The sequence below is a fragment of the Cryptomeria japonica genome, chromosome 5 (genome assembly GCF_030272615.1).
Source record: "Cryptomeria japonica chromosome 5, Sugi_1.0, whole genome shotgun sequence".
In the NCBI taxonomy this organism is placed as follows: domain Eukaryota; kingdom Viridiplantae; phylum Streptophyta; class Pinopsida; order Cupressales; family Cupressaceae; genus Cryptomeria; species Cryptomeria japonica.
This window is the reverse complement of record NC_081409.1, coordinates 908,295,140-908,323,105: the sequence shown is the minus strand read 5'-3', so window position 1 is coordinate 908,323,105 and position 27,966 is coordinate 908,295,140. Positions and strand designations below refer to the sequence as shown.

General features: G+C 38.5%; 1 protein-coding gene across 2 annotated transcripts; it reads left to right on the top strand.

Moving 5' to 3' along the window:
* The first annotated feature begins 8 nt into the window (after positions 1–8).
* Positions 9–27,966, top strand: LOC131066209 (uncharacterized). Of its 2 annotated transcripts, none has more exons than XM_058000905.2 (2): positions 9–697; positions 27,637–27,966. In XM_058000905.2, the coding sequence occupies exon 1, from the start codon at positions 219–221 to the stop codon at positions 684–686; it is 468 nt and encodes a 155-aa protein (XP_057856888.1). In that variant the 5' UTR covers positions 9–218; the 3' UTR covers positions 687–697; positions 27,637–27,966. The 2 variants fall into 2 exon arrangements, with proteins under 2 accessions (XP_057856888.1, XP_057856889.1); XM_058000906.2 differs by lacking the exon at positions 27,637–27,966 and adding an exon at positions 21,464–21,659.

Sequence of the window (27,966 nt, the reverse complement as noted above, 5' to 3'; positions counted from 1 at the left end):
CTGCTGATAGGACTTTGTGGTGCACAATTATTATAGTTAATTACCATTTATCTTTAATTTCATGACCCTCGTGATTTCTCTCTAATGTCCGCAATTTCAGTTCACCTGTCACCATTTAAAGAAAGAACATAATTCAATCTACACAAATATTACCATCCAATTATAAAAAATCCTTCCCAGCGTATCTGGAAGCCAGGATTTGCTTCTGGTGCCAATCAATGGCAATTGTCAGTCTTATTTCACCACGAGCTTTGCCCATTAATCCCACATCCAGAAACCACTTAGATGCTCAGAGACCTCCAACACAGTTTCTCCAAACCAACTTGCATTGCCAAAATACCATTCATGCACGGAACTCCATGTTTCCTTCTATTGGGTTGGCCAGAGCAGTTTCTGATGATGGCATTCCTGCAACTTCTAGTGGTGGTACTGCTCTGCAAGAGCAGAACAAGAAGCCCAGTGTAGTGGGTTGTAAGGCCTGTGGAAGGGAGGAGATGGAAAAGGGCTGCAATGGAGAAGGCAGGATTCAAGGTGGAATTGGAACTATTCCTGGTTTTACATGGTGGCCTATCAAGGCCTATAGACCTTGCCCTGGTTTTTTGGCCTCAGGTGGGAGGTATAAGAGGCAGGGGCAGACTATGGATGAGGTTGCCTTTGGGAAAACGGGAACTGGTGATGATACTTAAACGCCTATCATGTAAGATTTCGAATGTTGTAATACTACAATTGCAATATGTTCTATGGAAGATAAACCAGAATTCGATGCTTTTTGGGAGTGCATTTATCAGTTTTCTTACCATGTCTGATTAATTGCAGTTTGCATTGCTTATTTAAAAACAATTTATTTATTTGCTTATTTCACTCATTAGTTCCCATCCCCAATTCATTATCCTGTTGAAGTACAATTTCTAGGATTTTGGATCGAAAACTGGATGTTTGTCACCATTTCTGGGTTTTTATCAACTTTTGGATGTTTTACATGTTTTTCAGTCAACCAAGCTTTTCTCAAACTAATTTTCTTTTCTTTTCTTAAACTATTGCTAATTGTCAGTTGACTCACTCCTTTGCTTTGCTCATGCATGGTCAAGTGTGATTCAAAGGATATGCTTCTATGCCCTATCATTATTGAAACTAGGGGACTTTTGCACCTTTAAATTTTTTTTTTTTGGTAAATTCCCCATTTTGGGATAACATTTGGCATAGTCCTCACAGTTGAGGGTATACCTTCCATCAAATTTATTCCTGGTCATGCACGCGGATTGGGCTGTTAGGGTTTTCCATGCGCATCAGATTGGAGTTAATATTATATTCAATTTTCAACTCTTCATCATGTCTTGTGAGTATTAGACTACGGGCCCTATATGGAAGCCCTGTTTCCTGTCACATTGCCCTTGCTTTCTTGTTCTCTATTTCTGGTTTCTGACAACATATTTCTTTGCTTCATTTCTGTGGAAGTATTAACTTGAGAAAAGGAATAGCACTCTTTTCTTTACTCTCTTCTCAAAATTTATTGGTCTAAACTAGTGATATTCTACAATATATCCTACTGTTGTGTTCCTAACAAGATTTGCTATTATGCTAATCTAAAATTAAAAAAACCTGAACTGAAATTCTAGAAAGTTGTTATAAATGGTGAGTTTTTTAAATTTTTGACTAGAATTTATCACCTTTGGACTACGAAGTGAAAGCCATAACAAGACTTGAAATCAAACATAAACTTATTTTTTTAAACAAACATTTTCAGATGGCATGTAAGGTAAATAGCTATGTTCCACTAAGTTTTTGAGATGGGGATGGCAAGTGACAGGGGGGATGTGTTTTGGGGACAGATTTTTTGGAGGTCGTTTTAGGGGACAACAGAAATAGCCCTTAGTGGGGACTAGCTAATTCTCCATTCAAATTAACTCAACAACAAACTAAACTAGGAAAATAAATGGATGATGACCGTAATAATTTCTGATTTGAACCGAATTGAACTGTAACAGTTGTTTCAACACACAATTTAGGAATTTAATTCATCATTTACAATAGGACAGCTTGCAGAAAATAAGTAGATGTCAATATAGAATGCCTAACTGAACAATGTAGTTCTTAGTTACCCAAATCTAGATGCTGTTACAATGTTGCTGGGGAGTCTATGTGCTGGTTCTCTCTCACTTCTCTTTGCTAGGGCGCAGTCAGATCTGAGGCGGCTAGTTTGACTTCACTGGAAAATTCTCAGGCTGTATGAACTTCATGAAAATGAACCCTCTGCACTTTATGAAATCTATGCACTGTGATGTGGCCAGATCACCAGCTGCAAGCACCTCTTGATGTGGTAGATCTGACCCCCTTTTGTGGGTTGTGTTGTGACGTTTTCACACATCGCCCTATTGCAAATGGGGACCCCCTACTTTTTAGGTCCTTCCGGTCTTTTGGCTTTGTTTTTTTGGGTCTTTTCGCAGCAGTCTCGTTAGTCTCTCTGCTTTGCAAGTGTTTGGGGGTCATATTGATCAAGTTTGCTTTTCGTTTGAGCGAATTTGGTTAAGTCTAGGGCTCTTTTTGTCAATTTTAGGGTTTCTGCCTTTAGTCCTAGATTTTAGGGGTTTCTATTAGGGTTTTGGAAAAACTGAACGTAGAATTGGAGTCAGGACCCTTCAAGGAACCTCCCAGTAAAATTCAAGCGAATTCTGAATACTTACTATTTTTAGTAAGTTTCACTGCCTCCCGGATTGGTCTAATTTTGCCAAAAATCAAACTTACTATTTTTAGGAATTTCTATTTTTAGTAAGTTTCTATTTTTAGTTAAGTGCTTTCCTAAACTGTTTTGTCCAAACCCTAACATTTTGAAACACTTACTATTTGGGAAAATCTATTTTGGTAGGTTCATCCTTGAAGACTGAATGTTCCTAAGGATCATTTCTAAATCCAGAAGAGTTAGAAGGTAGACAAGTTGGATAAAAAAAATGGTTTAAGTATGGAACACCTATTCAAGAAATGGAAAGCTCGAAAGAATCATCTGTCTGGAAATTCACATTGATCCACAAATGTCACCCTGATCCAGAAATGCCCTGAAATTTGACTATTTGAAAATTTAAAAGATCTTCTAAAACCTAGAATTTGCATTATAATTCCTAGAGATCTGAAACCACTCTCAAACATCCTGCCAATATATATGAAATATAACTTAAAGTATAAGAAAGGACTTAAATGTTATATTTCATATATATATATGTTCTGAATTGGTAGAAAACATCAAATTCTTCCACAAACATAGAAATCCGCCTAGGCAAGGGTGAAAGGGCGCCAAAATGAAGGTTCCTTGGAAATCAAGAAATGGAGGGAATTCCATCTCCAACCCAAAATGCTACCCTAAAAAGTCAAAGGGCACCAAAACTACTCTGTCATGGAATTTATAAAAAACGTCAAAGTTCCTTCCTCCTAGCAAAATGCTGCCTTACTCCTCAGGAGGGTGCCAAAGTCAAGAAGTCATGGAAGATAGTAAACTGTATGAATTCCTTGGACAACTTAAAATCCGTCCAAGAAAGTCAAAGGGCACCAAAGCATGGTCAACAGGGAGAATGAAAAAAAGTGTAAATTCCTCCACCTACCCAAAAATCTGCCCAAGAAGGTCATAGGGCGCCAAATCCAAGGGATGATGGATAATTCAAACAAAGCATGAATTCCTCCGTCAGTGTGAAATTCCGCCCATGTACATAAGACGCCAAAATGCCTAGGCTTTGGAAAATGTGTAAAGGATGAATTCCTTCATCAAGCCAGTTCAATGCCCAAGTTCAAAGACAGGAAAGGGAGGTTTAAATGATGATGAAATCTCTACTTCAAGATGATTCCACGCTCAAAAAAATATTAGAAGACTCCCATGACCAAGGATGAAATGATGAATTCCACCATGCAAAATGAATTCCATGCTCAAGCTGAAAAATTGAAAATTTGTCGAAGGCATGAAAATCCAAGGGGTCAAGGAGGAATGAAAAGCAGAAATCCCCTTGGGAATTTTTTTTAAATTTCCATTTTTAGACACCGAATCTTTATCAGAATTCGGAAATTTTTACAGATTTGGAATCGTGAGAGATTTTTCTCTCTAATGGACCTGCGCCCTATATCTTAGGGAGATCCCTAAAAAATAGGAGATGGTCAAAAGGCGTGGAAAATTCCCTCCAAGGCAGGAAAAGTCAAGCCAAGTGGATAAATCAGTTGAATCTTGAAGATTCTCCTAATTTCCCTCCAAAATTTGAAAAAATGGAAAGTTGACTTAGTGGCGACTCGGTCTATGCATGTTGAATGCATGAAGAATATTTTTGCAGGCAACCGCCATATTAATGATTTTATGACAGATTCCTGCCGCATGTAGTTGTCGCATAGAGAATGATGGGCATTTATGTCTGCATGAGGAATATTCATGGTATTTTGGGCAAATTTGATGTAATGGAGTGCATTTAATGCACGAATGGATGCCATTTGGGGATTTTTTGAATTCATTGTATATGGGCTTAGTGGGCATTAATAGTTGATTCCCACCTGTTGCATCTTGAGTGGGGAATCTTTTAGGGAAAACCCTAATTAGGGTTTTGCATGTAATATGGCATGAGGCCTATATAAGGGGTGACCCCCCTCATTTGTAAATGAGGGAGACTTGTATGAAATTGTTGCGATAAGTTTTGAGATAATAACAATGAAACATTGTTCTCTGATGGTGTCCACTTAAAGTTATTTTTTCAAGACTTGCATGGTTTCACCTTCCTCACTTAGAGGAGAATTTTATTTTCTCAGTTGTTAGATAAAGTGCTTTGATTTTCAATGGAAAATGTGATGGTGTTTGATGAATTTCCATGGTCCATACTTTTTGCATCTTGCTAATTGTTAGTTGCAGTGTAAAGTTAGTCTGAACCCAAAATTTGTGCTAAGTTCAATTGAGAATAGTCGTTTGGATTGCACCGTGTTGGGTATTCCAATGCACTTTCTCAATGTGAAAATCCTTTAACATCCTCAGAAGATTGCATCGGTTCCTACAGAAATGTAGTTAAACTTGGTGAAGCAAAGCTTGGTTTATTTGGAATTTATCCACCAAAGCATTAATTGTTGATATCGTTGCCCTTAGGAATAGATTTAGATCCTTCTAAACCCTTTCCCCTTTATTTTCAGTTCATTTTAGTCCGTTTGAAGCAGCAGCATTGCAGAATTGCCATATACGATGATGGAGTTCCACGCCACAGTGAAGAAGTGAAAGAACAATCCAAATGTAAGGCCCCTTGGATTACCAGCAATCACATCTACCAACTGAGTCACGTCGGTTGCATGAAGGAACCTTGGAGTTAGCATTTTGAACTTTCCGCAATCTTAGCATACAGTTAAACTTTGATCAAGAGAGAGTGAAGTGACCATTGGTAACTTTATTCTGTGTTAGATGCTGTCATAAAAAACACGTCAACAGGTTGCCACTTGAAATATGGGATACTTGGGTGGTTTCCTGAACGTTCACATAGGTGTAGGTAAGATATGATGCACTTATATTCTTCATTGAATGTAGATGATCACTATGTACCAGGCACAAGAGTTGATAAACCTTCAAGTCTGGTTGTTGGGTCAGATTCCTAGCTGATGATGAGTGGGATAGGTCGCTGGAAGTTCTCTATGAATGTCAGCAGTCTTGAAACAATGAGATGAGCTCGCACACAGGAAAATTGGATTAATTTATTACTAGAAGGAAGTGAGGAAGGGTTTTCGGCCTACCTTAGGGTTTGCACTCTAGTGGTTTCATCCCAAAGTACAGATTATGAGTAAATTGGATGAACTATATTTTCATACCACTACAATGAAAAAATATGCCTTCTTATATCAGCTGGTATGGGATGCCTGGTACCCAAAACTTGGGTATTGAAACCTGCAAGTTTAAATTATTTTATTTTTTTATTTTATTTTTGATAGATAGGTTGTGGGGTGAGGGCGCACTCTCGATAAAAGAACAAAATGAAAATGAAGAAAATAGCTTTAAACCCACAACACGGGGGCTCAAAGAATAAAGAATAGTAACTTAGAGGAGGAGAAAAGGCCTAAAGAAACCAACAAGAGACTAGGTACAGGTCTTTAGTGAAAGATCGGAAAGTAGCACTAGGAGTCTAAAACTGTACACAACTAGAACCCTCTATAAGGATGACTTGACCATCAGATCTGTTTTGCTAAGCTCTTCTTTTTACTTCGAGTTAGAAGAGCATCCATGGTCCACCAAGAACCCTCCTCAATGGCATCCCTTCCTTCAAGTTGGATTTTCTCCACCTCAGATATTTGTCTTTTCTTCTCTTCAAGAATGCCAATATTTGTATTTGAGATGTGGCTCGCAGATTGAGCAATGGAGCATTTCTTAACAGGAACAATCACACTATCATGGTCAAGGAGTGCAAGAATCTCATCATCTAATTCATCCATGGAAGAAGAGGTGCCCCTATCATTAGATCTTTCACCCTCCTTTTTGGAAAGTAGGTTAATATCACAAGAGTCATTTCTAGTGGGATAATGAAGTAGAGGGTCCATCAGATTAGAGGTGTCCACAAGAGTCATAGGAAGAAGTCTATCCTCCTTCTGTACTTCCTAGAACTTACCATGTTTGTGCCAAATGAAATCAACGTTTGAATAGCTTGGCTTCTTGATCCACTTTTTGAGACTGACTGCCTTTGCACCTAATGCTACATTGTAGGGTTTGGCCCTTGGGGTGTGTTGATGTGTCTTTTGTACACGACCAAACACAAAATAAAATACCTAAAGGTACCTTATCCTCTCTTGAACAAAGTTCCCGACTGCTGAAGATCTCGTTGAAGGATCAGTCAGAGTAACTCCAAGGTTCTTGTATGTAGGATCTCTACGTGTGGATAAGCTCTTTGCGGTACAATGTGATTTTGCTGGAATCACAAGGGGACTTACTCTCGATGATTTGAACATCTGATTTGCTTTAAATATTACTGGAACACAGGATTTCACTAGGCTAGATTTTTGAAAAAAGGAAAAAAGAATGAGGGTGAGGGAAGGATCTAATTTTGACACTAAGAATGTAGGAGCAATGAATGACCTTTGATGAAATTCTAAGTCAGTCTTGTTTTGACATCCTAGGACCATCTCCACAAGGTTAGTGCGATCTTCGGAGGAAAGCTTTATGATGTTCAGATCATTGCTACAGGCATAGACACCATCAGGTTGATGCATATTAGTGAAGAAGCGACAATTTGATAGGCTTAAGCTGAATGATTCCAGTTGACTACACAGGGCAAGTCTGCAATCTACAAATTGCTAGTAGTATGGATATACAAATTTCATCATCAATCAAACACATTTCTTCCACTCATCTAATAACATGAAATCAAATCTGAGAAGTATAGAGACCATGCAAATTGTTGAATCGACCCATAGATTTCACCATTTCTTCAATGAAGTTTACAAATCTTTTACAACAACATCTTGGCAACAATCTTTGCCTTCATCTTGGCAACAATCTTTGCCTTCTTTTTCTATTCTACTCTAATTGCTATTCTATTTGCTATTAATCATTAGCTATTCTAACCTCTATGAACTAACTATTAACCTTCACAAATGAGGAGCCAAGGCTTATATAGTGCCCACAATACAATTCAATGGCTTAGATCAATTTGAGATGAATGGCCGAGATTTTACAATAAAAACCCTAATTAGGGTTTGTTACAACAAACTTAATTCTGGCCAATGAAATAATTGTATTATTTGGACACATGTCTTCTCTGGAATATTCGACCAATGGATAACCGGGGTAGGTACATCGAAGTTTGTGCCATTCCCAATGAGTCAGGTACATTGAATCTGGACACATTGAGGTGGACCAATCTGACTGGAGGAGTGATGACTGGGATGCCACCTTGTCTGACACTTGTAACTTGGTTGATGTTCAATTTGATGATGCTGAGAAGCTAACTTTAATTAACTCTTCTGAAACTATTGGCTTCTTCAACGGACCCTTGCTTTAACCTCCTTTGTCTTTGATGTGCAGGATGGATTGTGTACCTTTCCTTGAAATGCTGGACTGGAAGAGGTCATCCTTGATGATTGTGGCCTGGAGGAGGTCGTCCTTGATGATGCTGGACTGGAGGAGGTCGTCCTTGATGATGCTGGACTGGAGGAGGTCGTCCTTGATCTGGTCTTCTTTTCTCTACAAAGCAAACCAAAAGATGATTAAGGACATAAGATAAATTCATTTCAACATAGTATTTTACACCTTAAGTCATCAACAAAAGATATTAAAATGAAGCTTGCTCAAGATTTTCCCCAGGGATAGGCCCTATAAGAATTTTGCCCTGGACCCTCTGGAAGGGTCAAGAGTGAAATTTGCATTCCTGGCCAACTTAGACCTCTTTTCAACATTACCTCACAACTAGCTCCTCACCTGGCCCAAACAAGGTGAAAAATAGGAGTTTCAAAAGATTTCGCCTTGGACCTTCTAGAAGGGCCAAGAGCGAAATTTCTTGGTTAGGCCTCAATTACTCCATTTTTGACTTCAAAATCCTCCTGAAGGTGAGCATATGCTTGTTTTAGTCCAACAAAGTCTAGGGATCCATCCTTTTAGTTTCTCACATGGGCAAATTAGGTGATAATGGGAATTTCGCCCTGGACCCTCTGGAAAGGTTAGGAGCGAAATTCCTTCTTTAGGCTTCATTTTACACTTCCTCTACCTCAATTCATCTTGCAAGGCTTAAATAACCTCCCTCCAGTCTTTTCATGCCTTAGGAATCAAAATCTTGTCTTGACACAAAGGGGAAATAGTGATTTTGATGAATTTCGCTCTGGACCCTTTGGAAGGGTCAGGAGCGAAATTCACTTTTTGCTTGCCTATTCACACCCAATTTCATTTTCTTCACCTCACTTCATCTGGACTTCCTCACATTGAATCCACTTCCCAACTTGGCAACATTGGTTTGATCTTCACAAGGCCTAAAAAGTCAAATTTGCTCAAAAAACCTAGCCAGGGATAGGACCTATCCGGAATTTCGCTTTGGACCCTCTGGAAGAGTCAAGAGCGAAATTCTCATTTTAGCTCAAAATTCACACTTTTGATGGTCAAACATCTTTCCAAGGCATTCCAAATAGTTTATCTCACCCTAGTCCAGGCCTGACTTAGCACAAAATTTGGAGAAAAGGATGGTTTTAGTGTTTTTCGCTCTGGACCCTTTGGAAGGGTTAGGAGCAAATTTCTTCCTCTAGCCCAAAATCATCATTTTTGGAGACCAAAATCCATTCAAGGGCTTCTATCATCTTTGTCTAGGCCTAGCTTCGTCTAAATGTGAAAGGAATAGGTGGATTTTAGAATTTCGCTCTGGACCCTTTGGAAGGGTCAGGAGCGAAATTCTTGATTTGGCTCAATTCCTTCAATTTCAATGTTTCCTAGCAACTTGAAGTTACTCCTAAAGACTTCTTCCATCCCAATTCACTTTAGTTTGCAATTGTCTTGTCACAAATTTGGAAAAAAGGTGGTTTTGGTGAAATTTCGCCCTGGACCCTTTGGAAGCGTTAGGAGCGAATTTCTTCCTCTAGCCCAAAATCATCATTTTTGGAGACCAAAATCCATTCAAGGGCTTCTATCATCTTTGTCTAGGCCTGGCTTGGTCTAAATGTGAAAGGAATAGGTGGATTTTAGAATTTCGCTCTAGACCCTTTGGAAGGGTCAGGAGCGAAATTCTTGATTTGGCTCAATTCCTTCAATTTCAATGTTTCCTAGCAACTTGAAGTTACTCCTAAAGACTTCTTCCATCCCAATTCACTTTAGTTTGCAATTGTCTTGTCACAAATTTGGAAAAAAGGTGGTTTTGGTGAAATTTTGCCTTGGACCCTTTGGAAGGGTCAGGAGCGAATTTCTTAATTTAGGCTTATTCCTCCATCATTTCAAGTTGAATTCACCTCAAAAGGCTAGAAAACACTTCTCCTCTCACATCCAACCCAAGTTTGACTTGATTTTGCAAGGGAAAATAGGTGGTTGAAGAATTTTCGCCTTGGACCCTTTGGAAGGGTCAGGAGCGATTTTCATCATTTGGCTCAATTCCTTCAATCTTGATAATCATTGGCAATTTGGAGTCATTCCTAAGGCCTTTTCTAATCATGATCCACACTAGATTTGGCATGAAACCAAGGGAAAAGATAGGTTTTGCACAATTTCGCCCTGGACCCTCTGGAAGGGTCAGGAGTGAATTTCCCTTTCTAGATCAAAATCATCATTCCTTCAATCCCAATCTTCTTTGCAAGGTAAAATCTCCTCTCTCTTCGCCTTAGGAACAAGGTTTTAAGCTCAAGCAAGGTTAAAAATATGCTTGTAAGGAATTTCGCTCTGGACCCTTTGGAAGGGTCAGGAGCGAAATTTTATTCCTTGGCTAAAACACTCATTCCTCAACTCTTTCAAACATTCCCAAAGGCCACAACATGTTCATTCTTCCTTTCAAGATGCCTTGCAAATCAAAATTTGGTCAAACTAGGGAGGAAATGAGCCTTAGGAGGATTTTCGCTTTGGACCCTTTGGAAGGGTTAGGAGCGAAAATCTTAGTTTAGGCTTGATCACTCACTTTTCAAACTTCAAACCACCTCAAGAGGCAAACTTAGATCACTTTTCACTTGAGGAACAAGGATTGATGCCAAAATCAAGTAGCAAATGAGGTTTATAGAGAATTTCGCTCTGGACCCTTTGGAAGGGTCAAGAGCGAAATTCTCTTTTAGGCTAAAATCTTGATCTTCCAAAGCATCCCACTCCCTCTCAGGGCAAGAACATACTAATTCCTTCTCCATCACGCCAAAGCTTAGCCAAACTAAGGAAGAAAAATAAGAGCTACAAAGATTTTCGCTCTGGACCCTCTGGAAGGGTCAGGAGCGAAATTCCTAATCTTGGCCAAGATCCTTCACATTTTCACATCCCATCACCTCAAAACTAGAACATTGTTCTAAACAAGGGAGAAAATGAGTTGTTTTCAAGAATTTCGCTCTGGACCCTTTGGAAGGGTCAGGAGCGAAATTCCTACTTTAGGCTAATTTCCATCATTTTGTCACCTCAAATCTCCTCTCAAAGACAAATGTGCATCAAAACCTTCCCATCACGCCCTAGAAGTCAACAAACTTGGTCATTTCAAAGAGCAAAGTGGAGAAAAACGAATTTTGCTCTGGACCCTTTGGAAGGGTCAGGAGCGAAAATCATGATTGGGCTCAAATCCTGACTTCATTTTCACATTTCCTCATTTAAACAAGCGTTTTTACCTTCATTCAAGCCTAGGAATGCGTTAGTTCTAGGTTTTGGTCAAAGTAGAATGTCTTATGAAGAAGAAGGGTCAGGAGCGAAATTCGCTTTGGACCCTTTGGAAGGGTTAGGAGCGAAATTTGACATTTTGGTCTCTCCGTCAGGATCATTTTATGGAATATATCATTTAAGACCTCCAGGAGTTATATTGCAAAATCTAGTTTTTGGAGGATTCTTCAGTTTTCCAGACTTAGTCAAATTTCAGGATTAGGACATTCTAGACTTAGCCAATTTCAGGGCATTTGAAGATCAGGATGACATTCTCGACTTCATCACTCACCAACTTGACCTAGCTCGGACCTTCAAGGATGATACTCACTCCCCAAGCAAGACACAATTAGCAACAAGAGCAAAACTAGGCCCTAAGGAAGACTTTCAAAGTAACCCTAATTCTGGGGCCCGAAAGACTCACCTTGGCTCAAGTAGAGCCTGCCATCCTAGTGATTCCCCTGGCGACACTCGAAAAGCAAAGGCTAACAGACAAAACTCTAAAACCTAGAAAGCAAAACCCCACAAAGCGAAAAAAGTAGGGGTCCCCATTTGCAATGGGGCGATGTGTGAATATGTCACAACAGGGTGCCAGACCCAGGTTCGGTTTGAACCTAGTTCGGTTTGAACCTAGTTCGGTTTTGGGTTTGGTTTCTTTGCGGGTTCGAATAGGGTCTGCAATTTTGGGGTCCTCTTTTTCTTGGGCAAAACCGTGTGCCTAGATAGTGGAAAAACAAAAAAAATTGCAATTTTAAAATGATTTTTGAGGTCTGACTTCACTTTATGCCCACCCTAAACCCTAAAAGTTACCTCCAAAACACTTAAGACACCAAAAATGAATACCAAAAACTTCATTTTTGCTCATTTCTTTTGCAAACAAGAAGTTCCATTCCTACTAGTTGAGCATATATTTTTGCTTGTTGCATCGACATAGAGAGTCGAAGATCAAAGAGTGAAGCTTTATCAAGGGTTGCACCCTCATTCCTACGCATTTGCAACCTTCCATTGACTATAAGAGGTAAGATTTTTTTCATTTTTCTTTTCCCTCCAATTTTCTTTTTCTCTATTTCTTTTTCCATTCTTTTATTTTTGTTTTGAATGTGTTCGAATTAGAATGGCAACTAGTTCTACCTCCACAAGTCAACAACCAAAATTCAAAACAGATCCAAATTCTCCTCTATGGAAATACGTTGATAGTTCCAGGAGGTGTTGATTTTATGATCAGACTGATAACAAAGAACAGAAAACAATAAACGCAATACACATAACACAGTAGTACCCTGGGAAAACTTCCCTCTTGGAGGTGAAAAACCCAGCAAGTATTATCTCAGTTTATATTAGATCAAACACAGTAGCACAATTACATCATTCCCATGCTAGGGCAGACTTATCTGAAATGCTATGACCTTGACAATCCTTCAAATGCAGATCGCTGTCACTGTAACTTCATTCTGCAGCACTGAAGAATGTTCGCTCAGCTTGGAATACAAGTTCGCTAGACCTTAGACAGATTCAGGAACCCTAGGTGATTTGCCTAATCAAGAGATAATTCACTGATCTCTATCAGGAGTAATTCCCTGCTTGTAATCAGAAGTAGATCACTGCTAGTTCGCTGCTAATTGTCTGATGAATTCGCTGCACTTTGATCAGTTTGCTAGCCCTAGATATTTCGCCAATAAGGAGATAGTTCCCAGGTCTAGGATGATTGACATGCAAAAGTAAAATGCTGATTGCAGAGATAGGTAATTCGCTGATTGTTTATTGATTGCAGAATGATCACAAATCATCTTGTATATATATGAATTAATGCCTCCAATAGATCATAGTCGGCCTCTAAGTCACCAGGTTCGGCCGAATTTCATCCTTGAAGTTCAAAATTCGCCGAACTTCAAAAAAAATAAAAATTCGTTGAAATTCGTTTTTTTTTTTTTCGTTGCTGTTGTTAATTTTTTTCCTTCTTCTTTTGTTAATATTTTTTAAACTCATCTTCAGTCTGTCGTGAGTCGCGGCCTGCAGGAGTAGTCACGGACCCATGATAGTTGCAACGTGCAGGAGAAGTTCGCTTGCAATTTTTGCAGGCCGTTTTTTTTGGCCGTTCGTGCCCTAGCATATGTTTCCTATGGTTTATATTTTATAAATATGTCATCTTTTTGTAACGATTTCAAATCTATTTATCAATGTTAAACTATTTAGGTAATTTTATAGATATATTACATATATTTATTAAAACAATTTAAAAATTACATATGGCGAATTTAATTCGAATTTTATACATTTCGAATTTTTCCCTCATCGAACTTCATTTGAATTTCAAAGTTGTTGAACTTCGAATTCGAATTCGAACCTAGTGACTTAGGTCGGCCTTGTAGTTTTGGCACCAAGAATAGGATCAGACCTTTAATTACAAGTTACATATAGGTCGGCTTAATTACGAGTTACATAATTGCACAAGGGGTTCACCCATTTAGGGTCAGACCTAATTGCTTTACAAGTTACACAAGTTACATGCTGCCGCCCATGATTACATATTAAATTATCTCATCATTATGGCTAAGGCCGACAGGCTACTTAGCCATCAAACGTGCTAGGTCGGCCCCTAGAAGGCTCCGACCTAGCTATACATCAACAAGAGGGTGGGGATTCATTTGGAAATGCAGGGGATGTGATGTACAACGTTATAGTTCAAATTTTCGGGTGAAAGCCCATTTGTGTGGAACACCAATAAGAGGCATCAAAAGTTGCCCTAGAAAAGATGGGGTACCTAACCACATGAGATAGTGTTAAAATATATTAGGGAGCAAGATGAAGTAGATGAGCGAGAAGCACGTACATTAAATCAGCCCATTCGAAAATAATCAAAGGGAATGTAGTCCCCATTTAATTCCAATATTGTGTTAGAATACCACCCATTTTTTACCACATTTGATGTTGAAAGTGAAGAACCCATTGTTGGCAAAAGATCAAAAGGACCTTTGAAAAGTGCATTTCAAAATGAGAGTTGAGACATTGGCGACCAACATGTAGCAAGATGTATTTATGCAAATGGGCTGCCTTTTAATGTTGTTTGCTCTCCATATTGGAAAGAGAGATTGAAAAAGTTAATGAAGCTCCAAAAGGGTAGAAGGGACCGGATTATGAGGTGGTGTGTGGCACCTTGTTGGAAAGAGAGGTCAAGAGGCTTGAAGATGCATTGAAGCCCATAAGGGATTCATGGATTGAGATAGTTGTGTCCATTGTTTCAGATGGGTGGAAAGATTCAAGAAATCATCCCTTGATCAATTTACTAGTAGCGTCTTCTAAAGGGGCAGTTTCTAAGAGCCATGGATTGTGATGGGCAAGTAAAAGATGGATGATTTATTACTAATATTCTCATCTTTGCCATTGAGACAGTGGGATCCTATAATGTTGTTCAAATATTAACAGACAACACAAAGAATTGTAGAGTTGCTGGTTGAGAAAAGATATCAACATATCCTTTGTGTTGAAATGTGGCGACTGATCAGCAAAGTACTGTACATTCAGCATGTATCCTCGTTGGGGTCCGGGGCCGGGCCGGGCCCTGGGTAGGGGTTTGGGGGCAGTAGCCCCCGAGAAAAGCGGGGGTTCGGGGGCGGGAGCCCTCGAGAAAATATTTTTTGGGTATTTTTTTTTGATGAAAATTGACATTGTAATAAAAACCCTAAAAAGGCCGACTTTGTTTTTGCCCTAAAAACGCATGTTATAAGCGTCTGCGATGCTTAAGGCATTGTAAGGTTGATGTACTATTTTTGCTGGATAATAAGAAAGATTGGACGACTGTGTATGGTGGACGTAACCCATTCTGGGTGAACCACGTCAAATCTCTGTGTTATCTGTGTCCTGTTTTATTTATTTATCTTTTGTATTTAAATCTGCATATAATTGTTAGTTCATATTTGCTTCGGATCTGCTTGAAACCCTAACAATTGGTATCAGAGCGAGGTTTTCTGTAAATTGGCAGGACTTTCAAATTTGAGTGGGAGCAATGGAGGATTCCAAATTCAAGGTCGAAAAGCTTAACGGCCAGAATTATCAGTGATGGAAAATGTAGATGGAGGATTACCTGTATCAAAAGGATTTGTGGCGGCCATTGGAAGGAAAGGCAAAGAAAGCGACCACAATGTCAGAAGAAGAGTGGGACATTTTAGATAGAAAGGCATTGGGATCCATTTGATTGTGCCTTGCACCGTCTGTAGCATTCAATATAACAGAAGCAAAAACGACTGTAGATTTGATGGTGACATTGGCTAAGTTGTATGAGAAACCCTCGGCTTCGAATAAGGTATTTCTTATGAAGTGTCTGTTTAATTTAAAAATGAGTGAGGGAGGATCTGTAGTGGAGCACTTAAATGAATTTAATACAATTACCAGTCAATTGTCTTCAGTAAAAATTACTTTTGCAGAAGAGGTTAGGGCTCTCTTGATTTTATGTTCTTTGCCAGAAAGCTGGAATAGCTTGGTTATGGCTGTAAGTAACTCTGTCTCTGGTAAAAATGCTTTGGTATTTGATGATATTGTTGGTGTTATCCTAAGCGAGGAAATGTGAAGGAAAAACACAGGTGAGACTCCAACATCATTGGGTAGTGTTTTGAATGTGGAGAATAGAGGAAGATCAAAGGAAAGAGGAAAAGGCCCTGGGAATGAGAAGTCACGAGGGAAGTCAAAGAAAGGACGCTCTCAATCTAGAGGAAAGAAAGATTGCTGGTACTGCGGAAAGCCTGGTCATCTAAAGAAAGACTGTTGGTCTCGGAAAAACAAAGGAGACAAAAATGAAAATGACAGTAAGGAAGCTAATATTGCAAGTAATACTTTACAAGATGCTTTAATCTTATGTTTGGATAATGTTAATGATTCCTGGGTAATAGATTCTGGGGCTTCATTTCATGCTACACCCCATAGAAAATATTTTCTAGATTATGTTCAAGGTGATTTTGGACAAGTATATTTGGGTGATGATGAGCCCTGTCAAATTGTTGGAAAAGGAAAGATAAAGATCAAGTTGCAGAATGGAAATGATTGGTTTCTGCAGGAGGTAAGACATGTTCCTAATTTAAGAAGAAATTTAATTTCTGCAGGGCAACTAGGTAGTGAAGGTTGCATAGTTACCCTCTCAGATAGTATGTGGAAGGTCGCTAAAGGATTATTAGATTCCCTTTTTGGTCTGGGTTCGGGTTCTGGTTCTTGCCCGGTCCTGGTTCTCCCTGGGTTCTCCTCAGGTTCCTCCTGGGTCCTTCCCAGGTGGCCGGGTTCCCTGTGGGTCCTCCGTCGCAGGACCCACAGGGAGCCCGGCCACCTAGGAAGGACCCGGGTGGAACCCAGGTCGAACCCAGGAGGACCCGGGTGAACCCAGAAGGACCTGCGTGAACCCAGGCCCGTGGTTTCCAAAAAACAGGGCCACGGGTCAAAAAAACAATAAAAAACAATAAAAAAAGACTTTTTAAAATAGTTTTTTAATAATAAAACTCTAATTTGCCCCTTTATGACTTTTTAAAAAAGACTTGAAACTTGAATATTATCTTTTTTGCAAATTATGAATAAGATATTAGACTTTAGTTATTAGTTTACTGATTACATTTGCAATATATGAATATTTATCGGCACTGACAATTAATAATTATGGATTTATCATTTATGTATGGAAAGTCACATTGTATATTTTATTTTTGTATGGATTGTATATATTGAAAATATATATAATATATGGGTATATATATATAATTAAAAAATATATATATATGTACGGACGAACCCGTACCCGTACCTGTACCCAAGATTTTTTTTTTTTTGCCGAATCTGAACCCTAATCCGAACCCGAATCGGTAACTTAGTTATTAATAGCTAAAGGTGCGAAGGTAGGCACATTATATCTGTGTACAGGTAACACTTACTCTACCCTAGTTGCTACAGATAAAGTTACTGCAGGGACAACAACAATAAATGTTGCAAGAACAGATTCGATAATGTGGCACCATAGGCTTAGGCACATGAGTGAGAAAGGGATGAAAACCCTTCACTCCAAAAATCTATTGCCAGGACTAAAGAAGATTGATTTAGAGTTCTGTGAAAACTATGTTTATGGTAAACAGAAAAGAGTCAGATTTCTCAAGGTTGGGAAAGAGAAGAAGAGTAAGAAGTTAGAGCTTGTGCATTCATATGTATTGGGACCGGCTCAGGTATCATCTCTTGGTGGCTCTTGTTATTATGTTATTTTTATTGATGACTCAACCAGAAAAACATGGGTATATTTCCTAAAACAAAAATCAGATGTTTTTGAAACTTTTAAGAAATGGAAAGCTTTGGTTGAGAATGAGACAGGAAAAAAGTTGAAGTGTCTCAGATTGGATAATGGAGGTGAGTATTGCAGCAAAGCATTTGAAGATTACTGCTCCTTAAATGGGATTCAAAAGTAGAAGACAGTTCCAGGAACTCCACAGGAAAATGGTGTGTTAGAGAGAATGAATAGAACTATCATGGAACGCGCGAGCAGCATGAGATTGCATGCTGGATTGCCCTTACATTTTTGGGCAGATGCTGTACATACTGCTGTCTATTTGATAAATAGAGGACCTTCAACCCCTTTGGATGGTGATATTCCAGAGGAGGCATGGACTGGTAAAAAGGTAAATTATTCTTTTCTAAAAACTTTTGGTTGCGAAGCTTTTGTCCATGTTGATAAAGAAAACAGAACCAAGCTTGATGCTAAATCTCAGAAATGTACCTTCACTGGATATGGGATAGATGAATATGGCTATTGATTATGGGATTTTGAAAATAAGAAAATAATTAGAAGTAGAGATGTTATATTCAATGAGAAGGTTATGTATAAAGAACAGATGCAGGAAAAGAAGCATGAATAGGACAAGCAAGAATATGTGGTGTTGGATGAGATTCCTGAAAATGAAATGCCACAGGTACCTAATGCTCAGCAACAACAGAATGTCCCACAAACTCCTGCAAGTGTTAGACGTTCTACGAGGTCAAGTAGACCCTCTGAAAGATTTTCTCCTTCTTTGTATTCTATATTATTAACTGATTCTGGTGAACCAGAAGAATATGAAGAAGCAATGCAAGTGGATGCCAAACAACAGTGGGAGCTAGGCATGAAAGAGGAGATGGACTCCTTGATGAAAAATAAGACTTGGGACTTAGTCCCTTTACCTGCAGAAAAAAGAGCCTTGCTTAACAAATGGGTTTATCGGCTGAAGGAGGAGGAAGGAGGTCAGAAAAGATATAAGGCCAGACTTGTGGTAAAAGGTTTTGCACAGAAAAAGGGTATAGATTATGATGAAATATTTTCTCCAGTTGTAAAAATGACTTCAATTAGAACTGTACTTAGTCTTGTGGCTGCAGATGATTTACATCTTGAACAATTAGATGTCAAAACAACTTTTCTCCATGGAGATTTGGAGGAGGAAATTTACATGTTGCAACCACAGAGATATGAGGTCAAAGGTAAGGAGAACTTGGTGTGCAGGTTGAAGAAAAGTCTGTATGGCCTAAAGCAAGCACCCCGACAATGGTATTTAAAATTTGATAGTCTCATGGCTGAACACGGTTATCATAGATGTCATTCTGATCATTGTGTATATTTTAAGAGATTTGATAATAGCAGTTATATTATCCTGTTGCTTTATGTTGATGACATGCATGTTGCTGGGTCTAACATGCAACATATAAATGATCTTAAACAAAAATTAGCCAGGTCATTTGCTATGAAGGATTTTGGTGCAGCTAAGCAAATTCTCGGTATGAGGATTACACGGGACAGGAAAAATAGAACCTTGAATTTGTCCCAAAGTGAGTATATAAAGAAGGTGTTGAAAATATTTAACATACAGGATGCAAAAGCATTTAGTACACCTTTGGCTAGTCATTTCAAATTGACTAAGGAGATGTGCCCAAAGGCACAGGAAGAGGTTAATAAAATGTCTAACATCCCGTATTCATCAGCTGTTGGCAGTCTGATGTATGCAATGGTATGCACAAGGCCAGATATTGCACATGCAGTGGGAGTTGTGAGCAAGTTTATGAGTAATCCGGGTATGGAACATTGGAATGCTGTGAAATGGATTCTTCGGTATTTGAAAGAAACTACTATGAAGGCATTATGTTTCAAAGGATCTAATGCTGCTTTGAGTGGATTTGTTGACTCTGATCTGGCGGGTGATATTGATTCACGGAGGAGTACTACAGGGTATGTTTTTACTATAGGGGGAACTGCAGTCAGTTGGATTTCTAGGCTGCAAAAGGTTGTTGCACTTTCAACCACTGAAGCTGAGTATGTTGCTGCTACAGAAGCCAGCAAGGAGATGATTTGGTTGCAATGTTTTCTGGAGGAATTGGGTCAGACACAAGAGGATAGCCCATTGTATACTGATAGCCAAAGTGACATTCATCTTGCGAAGAACTCTGCTTTTCATTCAAGGACAAAGCACATTCAACTCAGGTACCACTTCATCCGGACTGTTTTGGAGGAGGGTCAGTTACGGCTTGAGAAGATTCACACAAGTGAGAATCCTGCCGATATGTTCACGAAGGCAGTTCCACAGGAGAAGCTGATTTTCATCAGTTTCTGTTGGTCTTCTTGATTGATAATTGTGGAATTTATACCAGTCGAGTCCTAGTGTTTTATCTAGTGGATGTTGCATGTACAGTGGTGTCGTGTAGTATCAGTCTCCAAGTGGGAGATTGTTGTAGGGGTTCGGGGGCAGGAGCCCCCGAAAAATTTTTTTTTGGGTTTTTTTTTGATGAAAATCGACATTGTAATAAAAACCCTAAAAAGGCTGACTTTGTTTTTGCCCTAAAAACACATGTTATAAGTGGCTGGGATGCTTAAGGCATTGTAAGGTTGATGTACTATTTTTGTTGGATAATAAGAAAGATTGGACGGCTGTGTATGGTGGAGGTAACCCATTCTGGGTGAACCATGTTAAATCTCTGTGTTATCTGTGTCCTGTTTTATTTCTTTATCTTTTGTATTTAAATCTGCATATAATTGTTAGTTCATATTTGCTTCGGATCTGCTTGAAACCCTAACACTTTGGACATCCTGTGCGACCCACCCACTAAATCTTATGCTACAAAAGATTGGGAATAAAATTGAGTGTATCAAAGAGGTGTATCAGAGGTTGATGACATCCAAATGTTCATTACCAACTATCACATGTCTCAAGGAATTTTTCAGATCATTTTCAAAATTGGAGCTTTTGAAGGTAAGTGAAGTAGTATAAAATTTTACATTTTCTGATTTTCATAATTGATTGTATAATGTGTATTCTAATTTTTCTTTAAAGTTTGTCTTTAATTTTTAATAATTTTGGCTTTAATTTCTATTATAAGTTGTAGAGACCTGTTTCACCTCTAACACAATTGTCTTGAGACGACTTGTGAAAGTTAAAGAGGCACTTTCTAATATGATGATCAACTAAAATTGGTCTATATGGAGCAAAGCAGCACTGAGAGGGCAACAAAAATTGAGCGAAGGATATTAGATGACTCATGGTGGGATCGTGTGGGGTATCTCCTTAGTTTCATTGAGCCCATTATGAGCATGATTCGTTATACTGACATGGACAAGCCTTGCATTGGAGAGATATATGATGGCATCAACTCAATGCTTGAGAAGATGAAGTGTGTCGTAAGTGCAAAAGAGCAAGACCTTGAGGAGACTTTCTTCAAACAATTGCATGCAATTATTGAAGAAAGATGGAACAAGATGACTACTCCATTACATTTTTTGGGCCATGCATTGACTCCAAAAATACTACAACAATTAGTTTCTTAATATGCTAGGAAGGCTTGCCCCATATAGAGATTTTGAAGTGTTTGAAGGGTAAGGCAGCATTCCTTAGACTCTTCCTTGAAGATGAATTGGTAGATGCAATTATGAATGATTTCATAGATTTTGTGCAGCCAAATGGTTAAAGTGTTAGAGTCTCTTCGTGATAGGTTTAAGAAAGATGCTTATAGTTGGTGGTACTTCCATGGCCAATATTTCCAAAATCTGCAACCCCTCACAATCAAAATTCTATCACAAGTAAGTTTAACAATTAATGAATATTTATGTTTTAGTACTTAAAGTTTTATATATATATATATATTTTTTAAATTGAAAATTCTATTATTAAAATTTCAAATGTATAACTTTAATTGTTTACTTTGTCTTCTTAGGTTGCTAGTTCATATGCATTAGAAAGAAATTGGAGCACATATTCTTTCATGCACTCAGTAAATTGCAATAAGTTGCACTCAAGAAGAGCGGAGAACTTAGCATGTGTGCATTCCAACTTGCGTTACTTGCATCTCCTTTCACACAAACAACATGACTACAAGCAAGGGGAGACGAAGATGTGGGATATAGAGCTAGAGCATATTGACTTGGATGCTTCCACTTTTTAGCATATTTGCATTTGAGGGCTCAAAAAACGAGAACACTATGAGTGCAAGTGCAAATGACATTGCTTGTGGTTCATGTAATGTCAATGATAATGATTTAGAGAATCCATTTGATGATTAAAATTCAAAAGTTTAAAGTTCCAATTGTTGAAACAATGAAATTTGATCTCGATATTATTATTTTGGTATTGAACTTGAAGTATATGATAGTATGATCGTGATGCTATGATTGCAAGTTTATGGTCGTTTTGTTGCTTATATGATGCTATGTGATATTCTAACAAGCCCAAATGAACCCAAAACCCAAAAATTGTTTTTGCTTAACTGGCTAACCTTGAACCCAAACCGACATCTTAGACCTAATGAATTAATTGTAGTACATCCAAAGATTTGATGAACATTCTTGTTACATCAGAAGCATTTGAGAGGTAAACCTTCACAATTTAAGAATTGAGTCCAGGTTCTATAATATGAGTGGATTCTGATAGAGTGATGCATAGGTCTTGAAATATCAATCATGGTGCAAGCAATAGTGGACTTGGCTTCTTGATTCATTTTGAGACTAATTGCCTTACCACCTAATGAAATAATTGTAGTACATCTAGAGATTTGATGAACAATCTAGTTACGTCAGAAGCATTTGAGAGGTAAACCTATATAATTTAAGAATTGAGTCTAGGTTCTATAATAGGAGTGGATCTGATACAATGATGCATAGGTTTTGAAATATCAATCATGGTGCAAACCCTGGTAAACTTGATAGTAGGAGCCATTGACTCAAAATCCATCCTCACAAAAGTGCCCACCTGATCAATATTCCTAATGAGAATCGTATTTTGCATGATTAGGGGAGATTATACAATTGCATCCAGATTGGGATGGAGGTGATTTTAACACCTATAGGATCAAAAAAGGGGACCATGGAGCAATGTAAAGGGCAAATTGTTCAAAGAACCAAGGATCATTTTGTTTTACAAAGTTGCAGTTTGCTGAAGATTTAAAGCATATAAGAAAGAAGCCAAAATCCAACATTTTGATTTCAGGAGTGGCCAAGCTGTTCTAGGTTGACTTGGTCCACTCCACAAAGAGCTCAAATGGGGAATGTCTCCTCAGGAATTTGAGGATGAGGGACTAGTTCCTCACATTATCAGAAGCAACATTAACATAGGCGTTTGAGATATGGGAATTGATGGGTTCCTCAGCTAAAACCGCTTCAAAATCACCCAAGATAAAGATCTTTTGCTAGTCAAGGGAGAGGAACAAATAAGAACCAACTGGAGCCAAGGGTTTGAGCATCTTCAACAACTAGAGACCATGCCAATGTTTTGGGACAGTAATTAGGGTTTGCTATAATGATCTTCTACTTGCAAAAAGCACTACATTCATGGAAAAGGTTGGCACTACTCTTGCAGGCCAAATAGATTTGTGGACCCTAATAGGGATTGAGCAATGTTGGGGCAAAGGCCATGGGTTTGTGGGAGACACAAGGAAGAATATCCTTTTGCTTACTAGCCGCCAAAGGGTTGAAACCCAAGCATTGTTGTCCATTCAAAATCATCGCTGTAGCAGACTTGCCATTTTGATGCCTTTAACAAATATTATCATCCATTGCACCATTCACTTTATCCAACTCTTCATGCCTCTACCACTGCTCCTTTCCACATCCCGCTTCCTAAATTTATTTAGTTCTTTATAATATTATTTCAATCTTATTTATTTATATATTATTGTTTATCACTTTATATATTTCCTTTTTAATTAAAGAAGGGTAGTATTAGATAACATTTTTATTTAAATAATAATTGAATCTAATAAGCAATCAAGAGGGGACATGACAATGTCTTCGGATGTGTAGTGTCACAGTTGAAACACTTCATTGGTGAAGCGGCCACTAGGTTCAAATCCCTGCTTGGCCATTTAGGTCGTTGAGCTCACGGTTTGATCAAGTGAAGTGTGGGGATGAGGTCCCCCGTTTGTGGCCTCACCGGTTCATAGCTCCGGGTCAAAAGCGTTCACATGGAGCTGGAGGGCATTTCATGCCAGCGTCACCGGTCACGTTAGAATGTTTACCAGGCATATTTTTTTTAAAAAAAAGAGGGGACATGCCAACGGTTATTTAAAAAATGGGGAAATTTAAAATCATAGGTAAATTTCAAATATTCATATGATAAAATTGATATGGCATTCATCATATACATTATAGATCCTTGATACATAGAATTACTTAAAATTTCCAACAAAATGTACAAAGGCTGCAAGTTCCAACTACAAAATGACAAAAACATAGAAAATATGCTGCTACCCCTATGCTTGCAAAGAATTTATGCAATCATGAGCCTATCTTCCTTGTCTCAAGGTTGTAGTGGTTGACACAAGTGACAAGAATTTCCTGATTTTTTATTGAGATTAGAAAGGGCTGCCTCAAGAAGACTAAAATCTCTGGTGTTTAAATGTTGCAAACTGCAACTTTTTGATTGCAAAAACAAGGAAAAACTGTTGTTTCCAAATATTGAATACCATCATCTTGAGACTAAACACCACTTTGATAGGTATCCTAGGTATTGTTTTGTCTGATTTTATCTTAAAATCCTGTTATTTTGCCAACTGAAATGGCTGAAAACTGCTTTCAAATCTTGCAAAGTCAACTCTAACAACTTGTGACTGTCATACACCTTAAAGGAGTTTGAAAATCTGTTGTTTTGCAAACTGAAATCTCTCATTTAGGCTGAGAGTGGTGTGGGGGCCCACAAAAGAACAATAAAATATTTTTTAATTCATTTTGGACTAAAAAAATTGAGTGCAACTACAAGGGGATGGCTGGCCACGCTTGGGATGGTCAGGAGATGTCATTGATGCCCCAGCCATCTCGGGGACAGCCAGCCATCCCTGCAAAGTCTCCACATTTCTGGGACAATAAGGCCAACAAAAGTTGATTGGGGACAGAGGGTGGGACGTTTCTGAGGCATCCTTGTGTCCCCTGTACAACGTCCCACCCTCTGTCTCCTGTACAGGGACGTGTCAAAAATTGCCTGGGATGTGTCCCTGGGGAACATAGACAAAGATGCTTCACTAGAAGGTGGAAGCCAGTCTGGGATTATGCGAGTGGTATGGGTTAGGCACCTAGTCGCATATAACGAGACTTTTATGGAAATTTTCCCACAATTGCCACTTAAGAATTTTTAGTGACCTCTGTTGTCATACTATCGTGGATCAGTTTCCTTGGTGCAACTGACTTCATCTCATGGGTGCATTCTTCAGGTCACTAGGTTTCTTTTAATTGACTCATGTTGAATGATGACTGCACAGCTGACTGCAGGAACGCATAAGTATCTTACTTGGTCTTGATAACAACGGCATGACTGATTGCAAGAATACATTTTCTATTTTTATTTTAGATGTTTATATATCCAATTATATATTTTGGTTTATTGGAATTTTTTATTGCACTGTAGTACGATTCCTTTTGGTATTAAGGCCCACTGTATTGAATGTTCCATACAAAACTTGCTACTTACTGAAAGTAACTGGCTTATTTTCTAATGATGAATGCGTAACTTAAAACAAGTGACTATCTGGAAGTATAGATGATATAACCCAAGTATGCGTAATATCTCATGGAACATAAGTGCAATATGTGCCGGGAATAAACAGCATCTTCTTCCCAAGAAAACCAAGGATCATCAGATAGTCTTGGTCCTTTGGGAAACTAGAAGGGCTGGAAACATCTCAAAGAAAAAGTTTGATAGCTGACTCAAGTTTGATAGATCTAGACTTCTCTGATGGTCTATACACCCGGACAAATAGAAGGGCACTGTCGGTTCCTCAGATAAGCTAAACACGATTCTGATCTCCCATTGATGGCTTACTCCACAAAAAACAACATAAGGAATAGTCCAGATTGCAATCCTTTTGGATCACTGGCCAGTCATTCTCATTCTCAGTATCAAAAGACATGAAAGGGTCCTGCTCGGCTTGAAAGCATGTTGCTTACAGATCTGACATTTGCAGACAAAATCAAAAGAATGGTGGGAGAAACTACCCTCCATTCCAGGATACAAAATATATGGGTTCACCAAAAAAATTTAGTTAGTGCAAACTCAATGTTCTTTGTGGAATTAGGAGTCTGGCTATATATTCACCAAAGGAAAGACAAAATATATAAAGTTGGAAGAAATGTAATGGACAATAAGAGAACAAGGAATTGCATTGGAACTCCTAAGAAATAGACAAGAATCCATTCACAAGATGTCTGTGCTGCAACAAAGAGAACTATTCTGGCATCAACATTCCCTCTCCGTACAACATGCTTGGGAAACCATAACAAGGGCTAAGAAAGGTGGGGGATTGAACTTCAAAATTCCAAAGAACTTCAATCCAGCCCTTGAAGTGGGACTTTGCTTCTGACTATACAGCACATCTTAGGTTCCATCAAATCTCCCATTGAAGATGCAATGTAAACATTGTCCGGCGGTAATAGCCAAATATATCACTCAAGGATTATTGAATATGCAGCACTGCTTAATGTGATAATTGGGCAATGGACAATGGGCAAACAATGAGGTTCTGGAGGACTTAGGACAATTTGAATGGCTACCTTACATTAAATTGTGATTATTACCAACCATTCAAGCCAATCCCACGATGTTAAATTTGCTTGAAGTTTATGACTACATGCTTGGTTTGTGCTTACCCACATGTCAAGCCCACTGACTGAAGTATATCAGGACCGGATGTAGACTGTAGAAAAGGAATTGGACTTCGGCTTGATGCATCTCTTCAATACCCAAGATGAGATAAGATGGAAGGACTACTCTTTTTGAAAAATGCACGCTGATATCAACTTTGAAGTCTTTCTAAAGGTATTTTCACAGTTCACCAACACAAATCAATTAACGGCGAACATGGGAATCCCATGGATGGCTTAAAGTCACTTTCTTTTTTGTGGCTTTGATGCCATGTTCAAATTCTTACTGTGGACCATTTCACAAACGAAGGCAGGATTTGCCACTCCATATCCCTAAACTGCTCATAAATGGGGAAGCAATTTAACATTTCTTCATAAGCTAACCCATTCACCCATAATATCTTGGAAGCTGTTATAGACCAATTCCATGCTAGCCTCAATAGAGAGGGCACTATAATTAAGAGAACCCACCGATTGCTACCACAGGTAATGTGAATGCCAATCTTGAATCTCTTCCACAGTTTAGCTTCTGGTTTCATATTTTGTTTTCATTTGAAAGGAATGTGATAAAAGAAGCTTAAAAAGTACAGCCAAGTCCTTAATTCTGCTTAAGGTAAAAAGCACAGGTTGGGTTCTCTCTCAACAAAGGATCATCAAGAGATTCTGCTCCTCAGTTGTTTAAGCATTGGATATCCTCTTCCGGTTGGATTAAAATAGTTTTTATGAGCTTCGAAAAATATTCTAGGAGCTGCTGGTGTAGCAGGGGTGATGCAGGGCTCCAGAGGCAATCTTCTGAGAGCATTTAGTAAAAATTTCTTGGCACCCAGACGGACAATATGTTGGAATTATATGCCGCTCTTCGGGGTAGTTTTTCTCTCAAGGAAAGTGGAATTTAAACGATATTCTTTAATCATCATCAACTAGCTCGAAGCCTCTTTGGAACAATCCCCTTCTCAACTACAGCAAAATTTCTCCCTCGAAGTATGGAAACACCTACAAGTTTCATTGAATTCCTAATTATTAGCTACACCTATTGCAGCAATTTTTTCAATGAAAAGAATAAAAAATGGCGAAATAATCGCGGAATGGTATATTTCGCGATTTTTACGCTGTTAAAATCGCTATTTCTGAGTAAATCGTTTCCTAATTTTAATCCCATTTTTTGGCGATTAAACACGATTTCGACATTTTTGCCGGCGCGGTAAAGTTTACGCACGATTTCAACATTTTTTGTGACGGATTTCAATGGGTTTTTGCTGTGCAGGATATATTATGCGCGGCGCAGTAGGGTTTACGGCAGGCAGCACGAAAAGACTCGTAGAATTTTTCTTGATTTAAAAAACAAAAACATTTTTTTTTTTAAATGTCTTAATTTTTTCAAGTTAATTTTACATATCTATATATGTTTATTGAAAAATGGCAAAAAGTAACAATAGAAAGACAGTGAGAAACTGTCAATTGAAACAACAAGAACAAAATCAGTATAGAAGCAATCGTCATGAAAAGATAACTGTATGCCGTGTCATGGCAACCTTCTTTGTATTGAGCAAAAGTCTGACCTGAAGTTTGATTTGTTGAATTTGGAAATCAGTTC

What these genes read in the sequence shown, in the direction of transcription:
- LOC131066209 (XM_058000905.2), top strand. Translation starts at nt 219, where the DNA reads ATGGCAATTGTCAGTCTTATTTCACCACGAGCTTTGCCCATTAATCCC.